This window comes from Diachasmimorpha longicaudata, chromosome 17 (assembly GCF_034640455.1).
Source record: "Diachasmimorpha longicaudata isolate KC_UGA_2023 chromosome 17, iyDiaLong2, whole genome shotgun sequence".
NCBI lineage: Eukaryota > Metazoa > Arthropoda > Insecta > Hymenoptera > Braconidae > Diachasmimorpha > Diachasmimorpha longicaudata.
In genome coordinates this window covers 3,039,598-3,052,980 of record NC_087241.1, presented here as the reverse complement: position 1 = coordinate 3,052,980, position 13,383 = coordinate 3,039,598, and the positions used below count along the sequence as shown (strand labels likewise).

Sequence of the window (13,383 nt, the reverse complement as noted above, 5' to 3'; positions counted from 1 at the left end):
TTATTCTGAAGTAATTTAGTATGAATTGTTTTTAATTTTAACTATAAAAAAAGGGCGTAATATATTTTTCAGATCATCCGGACAAAATTTATGTTGTGTACAAGAATTATTTTATGTTAATGATATTGAATACGAAATTAAAACCTTCCAATATCATCTTAAAACAGAAAAATAATTTTTTTTCCACGTAATGAAAAGTTTGAAAGATAATTTAATTTAAAAAATGGATAATACGTAGAAAACTATTATTTAAAGTGTTTTATATGTAAAGTAAATTCAATTATTGAGCGTTAAATGGGAGGGAATATAAAAATATTTTGCAAACTGCCGCGCTGCTGAGGGTTGTGGCAGTTCGACCGTCGGTAACTCTACCTAGAGGTAAGTAGTGACCTTTGTGCACAGACGGAACACACAGTACACATCCAATTATCCGAGGAGGATAATTAACAATCCACGATAAGTAGTAACCTCTTTGTGCGGCAGACGGAAGCCGGATTTCTATCGTGTCGGTTTGACCGACGGAGTCTATCCTTTTGTATAATTTTTTCTACGGTCGATGTTAAAGCTAAGTGGTGACCTGTTTCTGCCACATTCTGCTCTAACTAATAATTAGACCAATTTATAAATTATTGAACTACTAACGTTTCTCTGTTGACATGGACTGACACTATTGAAAGCTATTAATTATTGCTCATCTCTAGGTCAATCTTAGGTTGGATTTTTAATTATTTATTTAAACAGAAATGATAAATTAAATAATTGTTTTCATTCTACAGACGAATATTATCATGTTTACTCTGCTCTTACGGTGAATTAACAAATTGTGAAGAATGAAAAAAGACACGATTTTGTTCGCAATCATCAGTTTTATTTAATTAATTTTTTTTTACCAGCGGTACGATTGTTTTCAACATTTAATGATTTTCTAACGGGAGTAAACTAAAATTATTTGTAAAATCGAAATAATATAAAATATTTTGGAAACGTTGAAAATGCGGACAAAGCTACGACATGAAAAAGTAGAAGAAAACATAAATATCAGAAACAAATAAAGTTTGGAAAAACCCTCACTTATCCAGAGTGCAATTGTCAACCAATTTTTATAAAAATGACAAACAAAATAATTTATGATTTCCCTTAAGGGATGTTCTCAGTAATCTCCCCTTGGAAAAAATTTTACGAGGCACCAGTGACACCAAAATTGAATCATCCGGCAACTGGGTGTATGCCAACACGATGTTAAAAATTTCAAAGTCTTCGACCGCTTCATTTCGCGATAGACACGAGCAATATTCAGCAAATGAGATTTTCGAGCTCATGAAACGCAATTTTATTTTGCATCAAGAAAAAAATGTTGTCATTAAATATGCAATTCTCATACCTAAATGCATCTAAATATTTATTTTTATTTTTATTCAGTAAATCGCTTTTGCAGGAAAATTTTTTTCAAGTTATTTATTCTTCATTGTTCTGTCATTAGACGTCGCAAAAGCTTATCAGTCAGTGTATTTTAAAACTCATTAATTGGAATGGAACATCAGAAGGGGAGTCGACAATGTTTCATTGATTAATTAGTTTTCAGGGAAAATAAATAAAAGCGAAGTTGTTCAGAATCCATTTAGATCTTCTGTTCAACTTTGGAGATGGTGTCGCATTCGTAACAGAGTAAATTCCAAATTGGTAATCCGGTGATTACCCTGTCTCGATGTCTATCTGGGATGGTCGCTTGGTGTCCTTTTAGGCTGCTCCCGCGCAGTGAACTATAGGTTCACCAGGAATGGGCGCTTGTCACGTAGTTCTACAGTAAAGGAATCGAGTGGAGAGAGGACTGTGTGAAATTGTTGTCTTGTTTTTGTCACCTCCACGTAAACGTTACATCGGGTGACCCAAAATGTATCTGATTTATATCAATTTTGAGACGAAAAATATGAAATTTATGTCTCCAGGGATTTTTGAGGGAGTTTTACCCTTTTAGTTAATACGAAGATTATCAAAAACTGCAGAAAATTTTTAGGAAACTGGATCATATTTGAAATCGTAATTTTTTCCTCAATTTCTAAATCGTTTCTTCTTTAAGAAATAATTTTAAAAAATTACAATTTGATTCAGTGGTCTATGGTAAAATCAATATTTCACAGAACAATGATTGACAATCATGATTGAAAATTTAAAACATAAGTGAGTTTTGAATTTAATTATGTTCGCAATGAGGAATAAGCGTGACAGACTGTCATTCAATTCATTTTTCAATAAAAAATTAGACATTCGAGCCGAGCAGTTTAAAATTTAAAACAATTCCACAGTAAAAAAATCCAATTTGACCAACGAGTCTTCTGAAGATGCTCAAAAGATTTTCGAGGACATTCCAAAAAACTGTCTTCAGGAGAACGTCGTCGAGAAATTTGAAAATTTTGTCAGAACCTTTTTTGTGGAGTGAATTGACTACTCCAACAAATGTCATGACAAAAAATTCGCTATCACTCTTAGACAGGGAGTTATTGCAAATTTTTAAGAATCGGGATTATTCGAGGGTTGATAACAGGAGACTAAAAATAATAGATGAAAAATAATGAATAACTACAATTTGATTATAACTTACCATCGTTTTCTTACTTTATTAATGCTTTGTCAACAATTTACATCAAAAGATAACATGCTTGAAAGTAAACTGTTTTTATCACTTTGTTTCCTAACATAACGTATCCTTATCCCGCTCTTGCGGTCTCAATGAATCATTCAATGAGAATACCGTCACATATATGACGACTTTTACTCAGTTATTTAATGAAAATCATTCTCTATCTACTCCATACATATCATTCCCTTCATATATTTGTAACTGGAAGCCCTAGACTACTAGGTTTACATGGACGATGTCAGTGACTTTTCAATCAGTAATTGAGCTATCTGCATAAGTCACTGAGCAGGAGGATGGATACTGCGAGGGAAAATTCTCTTCCCCGGAGATAGGCTGCAGATTGAGGTATCCAGAATGTTGCATCGCATCCGTTGGCACCTGAAAGAATACAACAAACTACAGAATTCAAAGTTTCAACGAAGAAACTTGACAGATAAATAATTAGAAGCCGAAAAGTTTGGTTCCAAATTAAAATACCACACGACGCGAAGGAAATAATGTGAGGCAAGAAACGAAATTGGAGACATGACACCAGATAGAAAGGATCATCAGACCCAGGACGAGAGGATTAGGAAGTCCTGGACACCTCCGATTTGTCGAGACTTCTGGTCTTTACAAGGAAGTATGAGAAGATGTTACAGAAGAGGATGAAAGGAAGTCACAAATGATCGAGAAGATCTGATGGAGACGAGAATGTTGATCAAGATTTTGAGGCACGAGGAGCAATAAATCGTGAACTGCATCTTCGAAAAGAAGACCATCAAGTTTGATGAAGACAATCAAATTTGGTAGCAGTTTGGTGAACCTCTGAAGCAATATTAACCAAAAGGTTTTGATGAAAATATGTCCGCAATCTCTTTCGAGAAATTACTGACAAATTGATGAAGGGAATGAACCCTTGTCAGGGGAGGGAAGAAGACGTCTGTACTTCCTCACATCATATGACATGGAGAAGTACAGATGATGGGTCGACCCCAGAAGGTACGACTTATGTTGTACGAAGGTACGAATGTCTTAAGAGAGCTTTGCTGAGCAGAAAGGACAGAGGTAACTCTGCAAGATCTGTTCTTTAGATTAGGGAAGAGGGGATTGTACTTACCCTGGGCCCCAGACGTCTTAGTAGTGGTGTCCGAATTAGTACTGAATGATACCTCACTTTTGAATCATCGATACAAGGCTTTGGTGTTGTATCTTTGGTGTTGGGAAGCGGTCGGAGACCGCCTGATTCCCAGAGAGAATCCCTCCAGCGATCGCTGTCGACTGCTGCCAAACTGATGCTGATTCGCAGGTCGGGGGACATCTGGAGGGACTTACTCAGGAAATCGGAAATGTTTTTTTCATAATTAGGGACTGAAGGACGTTCTGGTGCCACTGTTTTATCTGTCTTCTGCGAGTAATCGATCATTTGGGGCCTCATTTCGATCCCACCAATTAATTAGTATACGATTATCGAAGAGTACGACAAGATGGTAATGCAGAAGATGAGCTTGTCAATGTCAAAAAAATGTGGGGAAATTAAGAAACACTATTTTATGAGAAGACGAGGGCAAAGGAACTCGGGTTCCTGGTCATCTAACTCCGAGATTTACCACTCGATATCATGTTAAATCTCAATACGATAGAGTCTCATACTTACGGTGACTGTGAGGTGATGCATCACCAGTGATGGAGGCAATTAACGGTTTATCCTCTGTAATTACAGTTTCGGCTGTGGAAGTGTAAACACCATCTATAGAAACAAAACAACGCAATCGAAGTTGGCTGTCTTGAAAGTGATCACTAGAGAGCTTCAATTCCAAGTCCGATGTGCTTTCCCACATTTGATTCGTCTCCAAGATTTCCCTTCGAGTAATCAACGAGTCATTTCTCTGAAACATGAGGGAATGAGTCTTAGTACTGACTGATTACCTTTTTCTGGCCGTCTAAAATGTTCTTAAAGACATTCTTCACCAGCAATTACTTAAGGATCTTCTTCTTTGCTCAAGTGAATCACTGCAATTACTACAAAAATTGCTGGAAGACAATTCTACATGTTGGATACCTTAAAGTGTTCCTTAACTTCTACTGAATATTTCTTGGGGTAGATTAGAATCATTTGTTCAGTAGAATTGAAAACTGATAATTACCGGGGTACCATTGATAGTCCACGTTATGTTTGGAGCAGGAGAACCTGCTCCCGAGGTACAGTTAGCTCTCAATGTGTCACCTGGTGATAAACGGCGTCTTCCAAGAATTAGTACTGGATCGTCCTCTGGAACAACTAAATCGGGAAAATAGTTATTTTTGGGATGAAGACAGGACCGTTCAGCTCATGACTAAAGACTTCATTTTTTTTTCATTCTTCTGGTTTATGATCGATCGAATTGACGGGAAATTCTTACTCAAAACGTAAAGACAAAATAGACATCAACGAAAAGCGGAAATTTTTCCTCTCTGATTATAGTTATCTTCAAATTTTTTTTATGACCGCGGCTATCACGTGGCCATATTCGAGGCGGGAAATTCAAATAGAGCGCGTGAAGCGCGTCATCACCCTCATTTTAGATATTGAAAAATTACAATTTTCACATTAATCCCATCATAACTTTGCCAGAAAAATTTAAAAAAAAAAGGGAATTTTGGCGGAAAGGGGGCACGAAATTTTTAATTTACTCTGGACAGTCACGATAAGTATCGGTGTGAGAGGGGCCGTGTGGAATGTGTCTTCGTATTAGTACAGTAGACTCAAATAATAAATCACGATTTTTGAACGCACCTGCTACTTGCATTCGTCCACCGAGTATGGCCGTATGATATGAAGGGTAGTCTTCAGTGATTTCACATTTATAGAATCCGGTCATTTCTCTGGACACATTGAAGAGAGTCACATCATGGCTATCAGATTTGGAAACCTGTTAAAGATAATATAAAGTTCATACGAGTGTGCTGGAGCCAGAAAATTTAAGTGATTCAATAAATTAACATTCTTTTATTTTGAGGGATTTAGTCGATGTCTGGCCAACAGACTCTTCTTGTTGAGGATAATAGGGTGACGGACCCAAGAGGGTTTATTGTAGACAGACCTTGGGGTGACCCTCCGGCGATGACGTGTGGGAAAATCCCCTGGGGTTCAAAAAGGGATCAATAAAGGGTTCCGATATTAATTATGACAGCAGTTGTTTATTTAAAGAAATAGACAATAAAATATATAACTATATGATACTTAGAATAAAGTTCTCCAGTCTCTCTCAACTTTTGTGAAAAGGTCTTCAAGGTCCTCAAGGTAAACTATGACATCAAATAATTTTACGCCTCTCTGACTCTGAACTGCTGTGTCTTCCATGAGGGCAGAAACCGACTTCAACCTGATCTAAGGAGTTTCCATTTCAATGATTGCATTCAGGTTTTGTTGAATCTTGTCTTCTCATTGGTGTGACAAAGACGAGAGCTTGGGTGAAGACTGAATTTGTCATCGCTGCGTCGTCTCTTATATAGTCATTGACTCCGCCCAGTATCCCCACTTCGTCGCCGCTTCTCCCCACTCCTTCGAGGTGGAGTTGCGCAGTCTCCGGCTACTGCAGCGGCTGCTTAATACGCAGGCGCGCACAGGCTTGAAATTTTAGGCGCTTTTTTTATTATTTTTTCCTGCCGTTTTTTCATGGATTCGTCTCGACATTTAGTCGTAAAAAGTAATTTCATTAGCATATGTTGTTTAAATCATTGATTTGACTGTCCAATTTCTGTTAACAATTTATGTTTTGCGTTTTAACACCCATATCAAATGTTTTGTCAAGAATTTTTTATTTTACAGTCAAAAATGATGTCAGAACATATCATTTGACATTATTTTTTCAGATTTTTTTTTCTTAATTCTCTAAGATATTGGATTCATTCAATGTCTCCTTCATTAGGTTTTTTTTTAGTCGCAGGAGAATTTCCACGCAGCACGAGATCTTCATTAATCCTGGACAAATATAGAACGTACTCTTGACGAGACTACTTTGGCTCCCCGTAGATGCTCTCACCTTTTACTTTCTGAGCACTTTCATTGCAGGAAATAATGAAATAATGGACGATGAGAAAAAAATCTTCGAGAAAGGCCCTAGAGTTAGTCACCCAGGGCAAAATATTTGAATCGATTCTTGACCAGCACCACCAGGTATACTTGAACAATGCCTTCCCATGATTAGCGGACTCAAATACTGTAAATTATTGGAAATACTTACCTGGAATAATGACTGCACCGTAGGCTATTATTCAGTCTTTTTGTTCACCCCCTCACACATTGAGTTTCTCGCTGCCGTTGCTCGGGACACAATACTATTACCCCCGGGGACAGGCTTCACCATAGCATTTCCATACCTCATTAGGTAAACAATGTAATTCACTATGATTGATATCCATTATAAATGCTTGTTTGACGGCGCGCTGGTGTGGTCATTTATGACGTGATAATACAACGGAGCCAACGACAGATTCAGCCGACGCTGGAACGGTCTTTCGAGATGTTTCCCATGTTTAATAACACCATTTGTAGGACACAATTTTACCGTTCATTATTAGATGCTTTTAATATATAAAAAAATTTAAGATTTGATCTTAAACAATAAATCAAACACTTCAATTCATTACACAATAATTTATATATTTTTTTAGAAATATTTTCATGAATTTCTTCATCCACTCTAATGTTCAACCATCAGTTCAAGAGGTATGTAATTAATTTTATGTAAATTGTACGCCTGTTATTTATGAAAATGTAAATAATAATGTAAACTTACGTCAATTTTCATGTCCTTCCAGATGAGATAGCTGTTCTGCGGTTGTTCAGCCTTCGGTACATATTGATAAAATTCCTGATCATTCAGATACCATTTAATAGTGTAAAGTGGGCCTTTTTCAAGATCATACAGACACGTTAGTGATACTGTATCTCCAGATCTCACGATTGGCGGTACAATGATTTTAACGTTTTTCACACCCAACGTTCCTGAAATATAAATTGTTTCATTAATATTTCGCTAAAGAAAAAAAATCAATTGACTCTTTATTTAGCCGGAGCGACAGAATCACATTTTCGTACATTGCAAATGATATTTACAAATCAAATGTACAGTGAGACTCGTCCTCCACTCGAGGTCCTCCTTAAATTAGTTGAGGTCATAATCCACTATCGTATAATCTTTTCTTATAAATATTTCAAGTATTACAATTGCAAAATGAATTTTACAATTGTAAAATTCAAAGGAGAAGATCAATTTCTTCTCACACATTGAAACAACTATGTGAAATGTGAATAAACTATTTATTGCATATAAGGTACAGTAAATTTAATTTTATCACTTGTAAAAAAATCTCAATGTGAACTGGACTAATTATTATTAATAATAATAATAATAATTGTTGTAACGATTAGTATTTTTCTGAGGTCCGATGTGACTTCCCATTTCCGTAATTCTTCCTCAGCATCATTTGATGACACGGCAAATCTGAAGTGTCTGAAGTGTCTTTAGACCATCGTTAACTGATTTGATGGTGATTTAGGTCTCAGGGTCATTCCCTTTGCGAATATTACCCAATTAATCTTTTATCGTCTTCAAAAGATAAGCGGTATCTGATACCATACCATAACGATGTGACTCGTAGTGATCGGCCCTATCCTAATCACTGCTGATGAAGCTTCCTCGCAACCAGCGATCACCAGCTTCAGATTACACCGAGTAAGATGGGATTATCAGTTGCCCATCTCACTGCAATAAACTGACTCCAATTGCATTCTGGTTCTCGGGTAAATGTTCAAAGATCTTTTGGATAATCGACGCCTTTGACATCGGCAGGTCCACTCTTCCATTCGATCTTGATGAAGCGCAGGAGCAATAAATGTTATTCAAATAAATGTTGAATATTTTTTGTTAATGTTCATCTGGCTTTAGTACAAAAATTTGTAGTTCAGGAGGAAATAGTTGAGACAGTTGGAGTTAATGTGTGATAAATGATATTAAATTATTGTTTAAATAATTGTTTCCCTTTAATAGAATGTTGTCTTATTTATTCAATGTAAAAGTGTTGATTGATTTTATTTAAATTCACTTCGCTTTGAATAATTTCATTAGGACAAAATAGTCGCGTACGGACTCGACTGCACAACTCAAAAGCTCAACAGGTTTCGCGTCACTTGTGCCCTGGCTGCACATGCGCAGTCCCTCCAGATCCGTATCCGGGTGTTGAAATATATGACTGAGGGCGAGGCGCGCCCTCAGTCATATATTTTGAATTTCCCGCCGTGAATACATTGGCCAATGATGAGAGAGAAACGAGATTAGTCGAAGTGAGCCGAGACGAGAGGATTCGGTTGCTGCTCGTGGTTGCTCGGTTCGTTCCGTCGGCCATCTTGAAACGTCACCGCCATTTTGTGTCGAGTTCAGAACCAGACGATCGAAGACTTCGCGTATTTAGGGCGCAGTCTTTCCCGGTGGGACTTTGAAATTTTCATTTTTAGGCGAAAGTTTCGTGAATATGTAACGATTTACACGAAATTTCGTGGAGTCATTCGTAGATTATTGCGATTTCCAAAATTGTAGGGGGATGTAATTGTTTTTAATCGAGGGGCGGGCGGTAATTTTTTTTATCTGATAAAAGATCAGATGAGAAAGTAAAGTGGAACGGATTTGATGGCCTGAAAATCCAAAGACTTTTTTCATAAATACACATATTAAAGTTTAAAGTTGATCACAAATCACTTTTTTGGTTTACAAAGTCACTGAAGAGTTGATTTATCGAAATGTCAAAGAGACTTAAAAATCCATAAGTAGAAATTATTTGTAATCAGTTTGTTTTGAATGAGAAAAACATCGATAAAAATATTTTTGCTAAAATAAAGATAAAATTTGAAAACAGAGAAATAGTTTAAAAAAAGAAAAAACGATTCGAAAGTAAAAATGAAAGAAATCAAATCTAAAAATATCTAAATGATACAAAAATTATAACTTAAATTATGTAAAAAAAAGTAAATGTAAACCTTAATCCCAAAAAACCATAAAATAACAAGTCTCGATAAAAGAAGGAAAAGCTATTCACTTTCAAATTGAAATAGAAAAAATGAGAATTGAAATTTAACACTTAAAAATAATAGACAGAGTCAAAAGAAAATGGAATCGCTTTCGACAATCACAAACGGCGCGAACGAAAGTGACCAGAAAAATCGAAAAAAACATAAAATTATTTGTCTTTCTTCAAAATTTGTTTTTCCATCCATTCCACCCGCCATTTGTAATTATTAATATGCGGTCCGTCCCCCAAATTCCGCAAATCCTCACAATCCACTAAATTTTCATTCCCAGTCCTTTCTCCCTTTTAAAACGTCTGACTTTAAATTCCCTTTTCACTGAAAATTTCTCAACTTCAATTTCCCCAGCTTTGGAACCCAAACAGGCCCCATCCCGCGATAAGGCCCCCCCAGTGGCGACCTCCAGTGTCACAATCGGACAGATTCAATCGGGGAAAGCGCGAGTGACATAAAAATTAACTATCAACCCACCCCAACTTCAGGTAAAAAAATCATCCTCTCGACGTCCCAAATAAATCTCGTTTACACAAAACCAAATGTATCTCATTCCCAATAGCCCTCGAAAACTGGAGCATTTATACCGAATGAGTACAGTAACATCGTTAGTGCGTGAGATAATTAAAATTGAGTGCACTTTCCCCCCATTATAAAAAAAAAAATAAACCGCAAATAGGAAAAAAAGCACAGGACGTCAAACAAATTTCTCCAGCGATTCAGAAACCAATTGAACGTTAAAAAATAAAATTTTCTGTCACGAGTTATCAACTCCATGAAGTATTGATAACAATCGAGCATTAAATCTGTGGAGTGCAATGACCCATTCACAACCGCAAATAAAACCTTAGAATAACGAATCCTCGTTCATCACATTATCTCTCCTGACGGAATTAATACGATTTATTTTGATCTTATTCCCCGTAATCCGATAAATGACGCCAGCAAATCCGCAAATGCAACGAGAATTAACAAAATCATTTCCACCCTCACATCATTTAATTCCCCACCTCCACCACAATTCAACTATCAAAATTCACCCCCTCCCCTCCCCCCCTGCATTTGGTTAATCTTCGATCAACGATTGGCGTTATTACCCATCAGTGACGATGCTTATCGATAATATCGAACGTTCGATAAATCCAAAACAAACGATTGAAGCTTACCAGGTATGAACACCAAAAGGCAGTAGATTGAAATTAATTTAACATTAACATCCATCCTCGTCGATTCCAACGTCCGATACAGTAAAAATTCCCTCGGGTCGACCAGATAACCGTCACTCAATGAATTAAAAACATGTGATATATTTTATTGTTAAACAGTTGTGATAATAAAAAAAATATCTAAAGTACAAATGTAGAAATTTATTATTTCTATCCTACACTGATGAACACAATTATTCACTTATGGCATCACTATCTGGAACGTTGAGAAAAACATTGTCTTATGTTCAATGTAACTGTTCACAATTAGACGAATGGTGTAGAAGTAGATACTGTAAGGATGTGGAATGAAAATGAACTCTTGAAATTCAGAGTTGCAACTGATGCGGGGGATGCTGCAACAGCAAGCATTTGCGCCTGTCTCACGCGCCCGCGCACACAATCCTCGCTTTCCACCACCTCATCAAGTATTGTAGGAGAAGAAGGGATATAGAACGCACCCCCTTCACCCCCATCATTATAGTTTTTTTTTTTCTTTCTTCCCACTTACCTCTACGCTCTCTTCTTTCAACGCCTCTGTATCTTAAACCCTAAGGAGTTTCTTAAGGGAATTTAATTGAATTTGCCCGCGAAACGAGTCAGAGGGGTGGAAATCTGATTGTCATCGTGGCGGGATATCAATACATTAGTTTCAAGCTGAATTTTACGGATTCACCCTTTGGAATTTTTTTTCAAGCTGAATTTTGCGGATTCACCCTTTGGAATTTTTTTTTTTCTATTTTGTTCAGTTTCGAATGAGGGGTGTGGATTGAAAGGGTGGAAATGAGCTGGAAATTTGTGTTTTAATATTTCGTTAGGGTTTTCGATGAGGATAGAGGTTTGGATAGAAAGGGAGGCGTAGGGTGTTTCCTGGAGGAATACGAAATTCAAATTCTTGAGGCATTTACCGGGGGAGGGTATGATTTATTTAATTAATGAGACTGAATGTGCGGTGTAATTATGAAAATTATGAGGGAAAATAGGAAAATGAGGGACGTTAAATGAGCTCGCGATTCAAATTAGCCGCGACAGATGAGGGAACCAATGGAGAGTTGGTGTGACTTTCGAGATATCGATAGTCTCGATGTTTGGGATTTTTCGAGGACAAGATCGAACGCGAAGTGTAAATATGGGCTACGTAATCATTGAAGATAAATGTTAATAAATATTAGTATCGGGGGACGATGAATTTTTTATCGATAGGATCGGTGAAATATCGAGTATTGAATATAATTAAAATAAATATATTAATGTAGTATCGGGAAAATTATGGAGAAATCCGCAGTGTAAGAATAATAACCTGTCGAATATCATAGACAGATGTTCTTCGTGAACTTTGGCCAGTGAAGCTCGCAGTATTTTTCACTGACACACACCATTTAAACCAGATATTACTAATTTTAAAATTAGTCTTCAACGAGAATAAAAAAAATGACGAGGGTCTGGCATAACATGAACATTTTCTACTTATTTATATCTATTTTTAAATATTTGATGTCTTCAAATCCATTTAACTTGTGAAATTTTCATTTCAGGTTTGGTGAAAGCTCATGAAAGCTCCTGGAATTCACCGCAAAACTCGAATTTCGACAGACATTTTTCCAGAAATCTGAAGGGACTTCAGGGCATATTTTAAATATGAATTACTCATCATGTTTTCTATGGAAATTAAAAGAATTTTCACCACTGCATTATTCCTTTCTGGTTTTTATTTTCAAAGAGAAAGTCTCAATTCAAGGGGTTGAAATGAGCTGAAAATTCGTATTTTCAGGTATCATTAGGTAAATAATAGGGGCACGTATCTTCTTACGGCCGCCAGGACACGTACGCACCTCTATTATATAAATAACGAACCAGTGGTTCAATTATATACATAAAGTCTTCCATTGAGTGCCAAACTATTGTTCCTCAGGGAGTTGACAATCGCGTGAAAATTCAAATATTCGACTGCTCGACATCACCGAGTGAGTCATCCTGGAGCTGGAGCTCTTCATCTTGGTGATTGCATTATCTCATGATTCTTCGCACCAAACATTTCTCATTTTAGTAATTAAATAAATTAATCAAATTAATTTGTCAACTTAATTTGTGAATTATTTTAACTAATTAATTAATTAATTTTTGATTAAATAATGTAGCTGGGGCAATTAGGCTGGTGCCATTCGATTCTTGAGATGTAAATCCGATTTTTCTAGGGCTCCGGGAATATTTTAATTTCATGGAAAAGTCAAACGAAATTGTGAATTTTTGTTCAGTTTGTCTCTGAAAAAATAAATAAAAAATCGAAAAATTGTGGGGAAACTGTTGCATCGATTTTTTAATACAGCCTCATTAGCTAGAGGAAACAGGCACACGTCGGTCTGTCAAAGTCATGGAGTGAGTACGCACTTTTGTTGCATAACTAACGAGGGGCGTATGTTTTTTTACATATATCAATCATTCCATTAATTACGAAAGGATTCTCCAGTGTGTTGTCGGCACTCGCTGGCCCTTTGCCTACT

The 13,383-nt window shown here is 36.5% G+C and overlaps 1 protein-coding gene across 1 annotated transcript; it reads right to left on the bottom strand.

Annotated features, from left to right (window-relative positions):
* Nucleotides 1-2,575: 2,575 nt before the first annotated feature.
* Nucleotides 2,576-11,501, bottom strand: LOC135170525 (uncharacterized). Its single transcript, XM_064136441.1, has 6 exons — nt 10,844-11,501; nt 7,399-7,607; nt 5,394-5,529; nt 4,765-4,898; nt 4,275-4,506; nt 2,576-3,016 (listed from the first exon to the last, which is right to left on the bottom strand). Exons 1-6 carry the CDS (start codon nt 10,896-10,898, stop codon nt 2,904-2,906), a joined length of 879 nt encoding a protein of 292 aa, XP_063992511.1. The 5' UTR covers nt 10,899-11,501; the 3' UTR covers nt 2,576-2,903.
* Nucleotides 11,502-13,383: the final 1,882 nt, after the last annotated feature.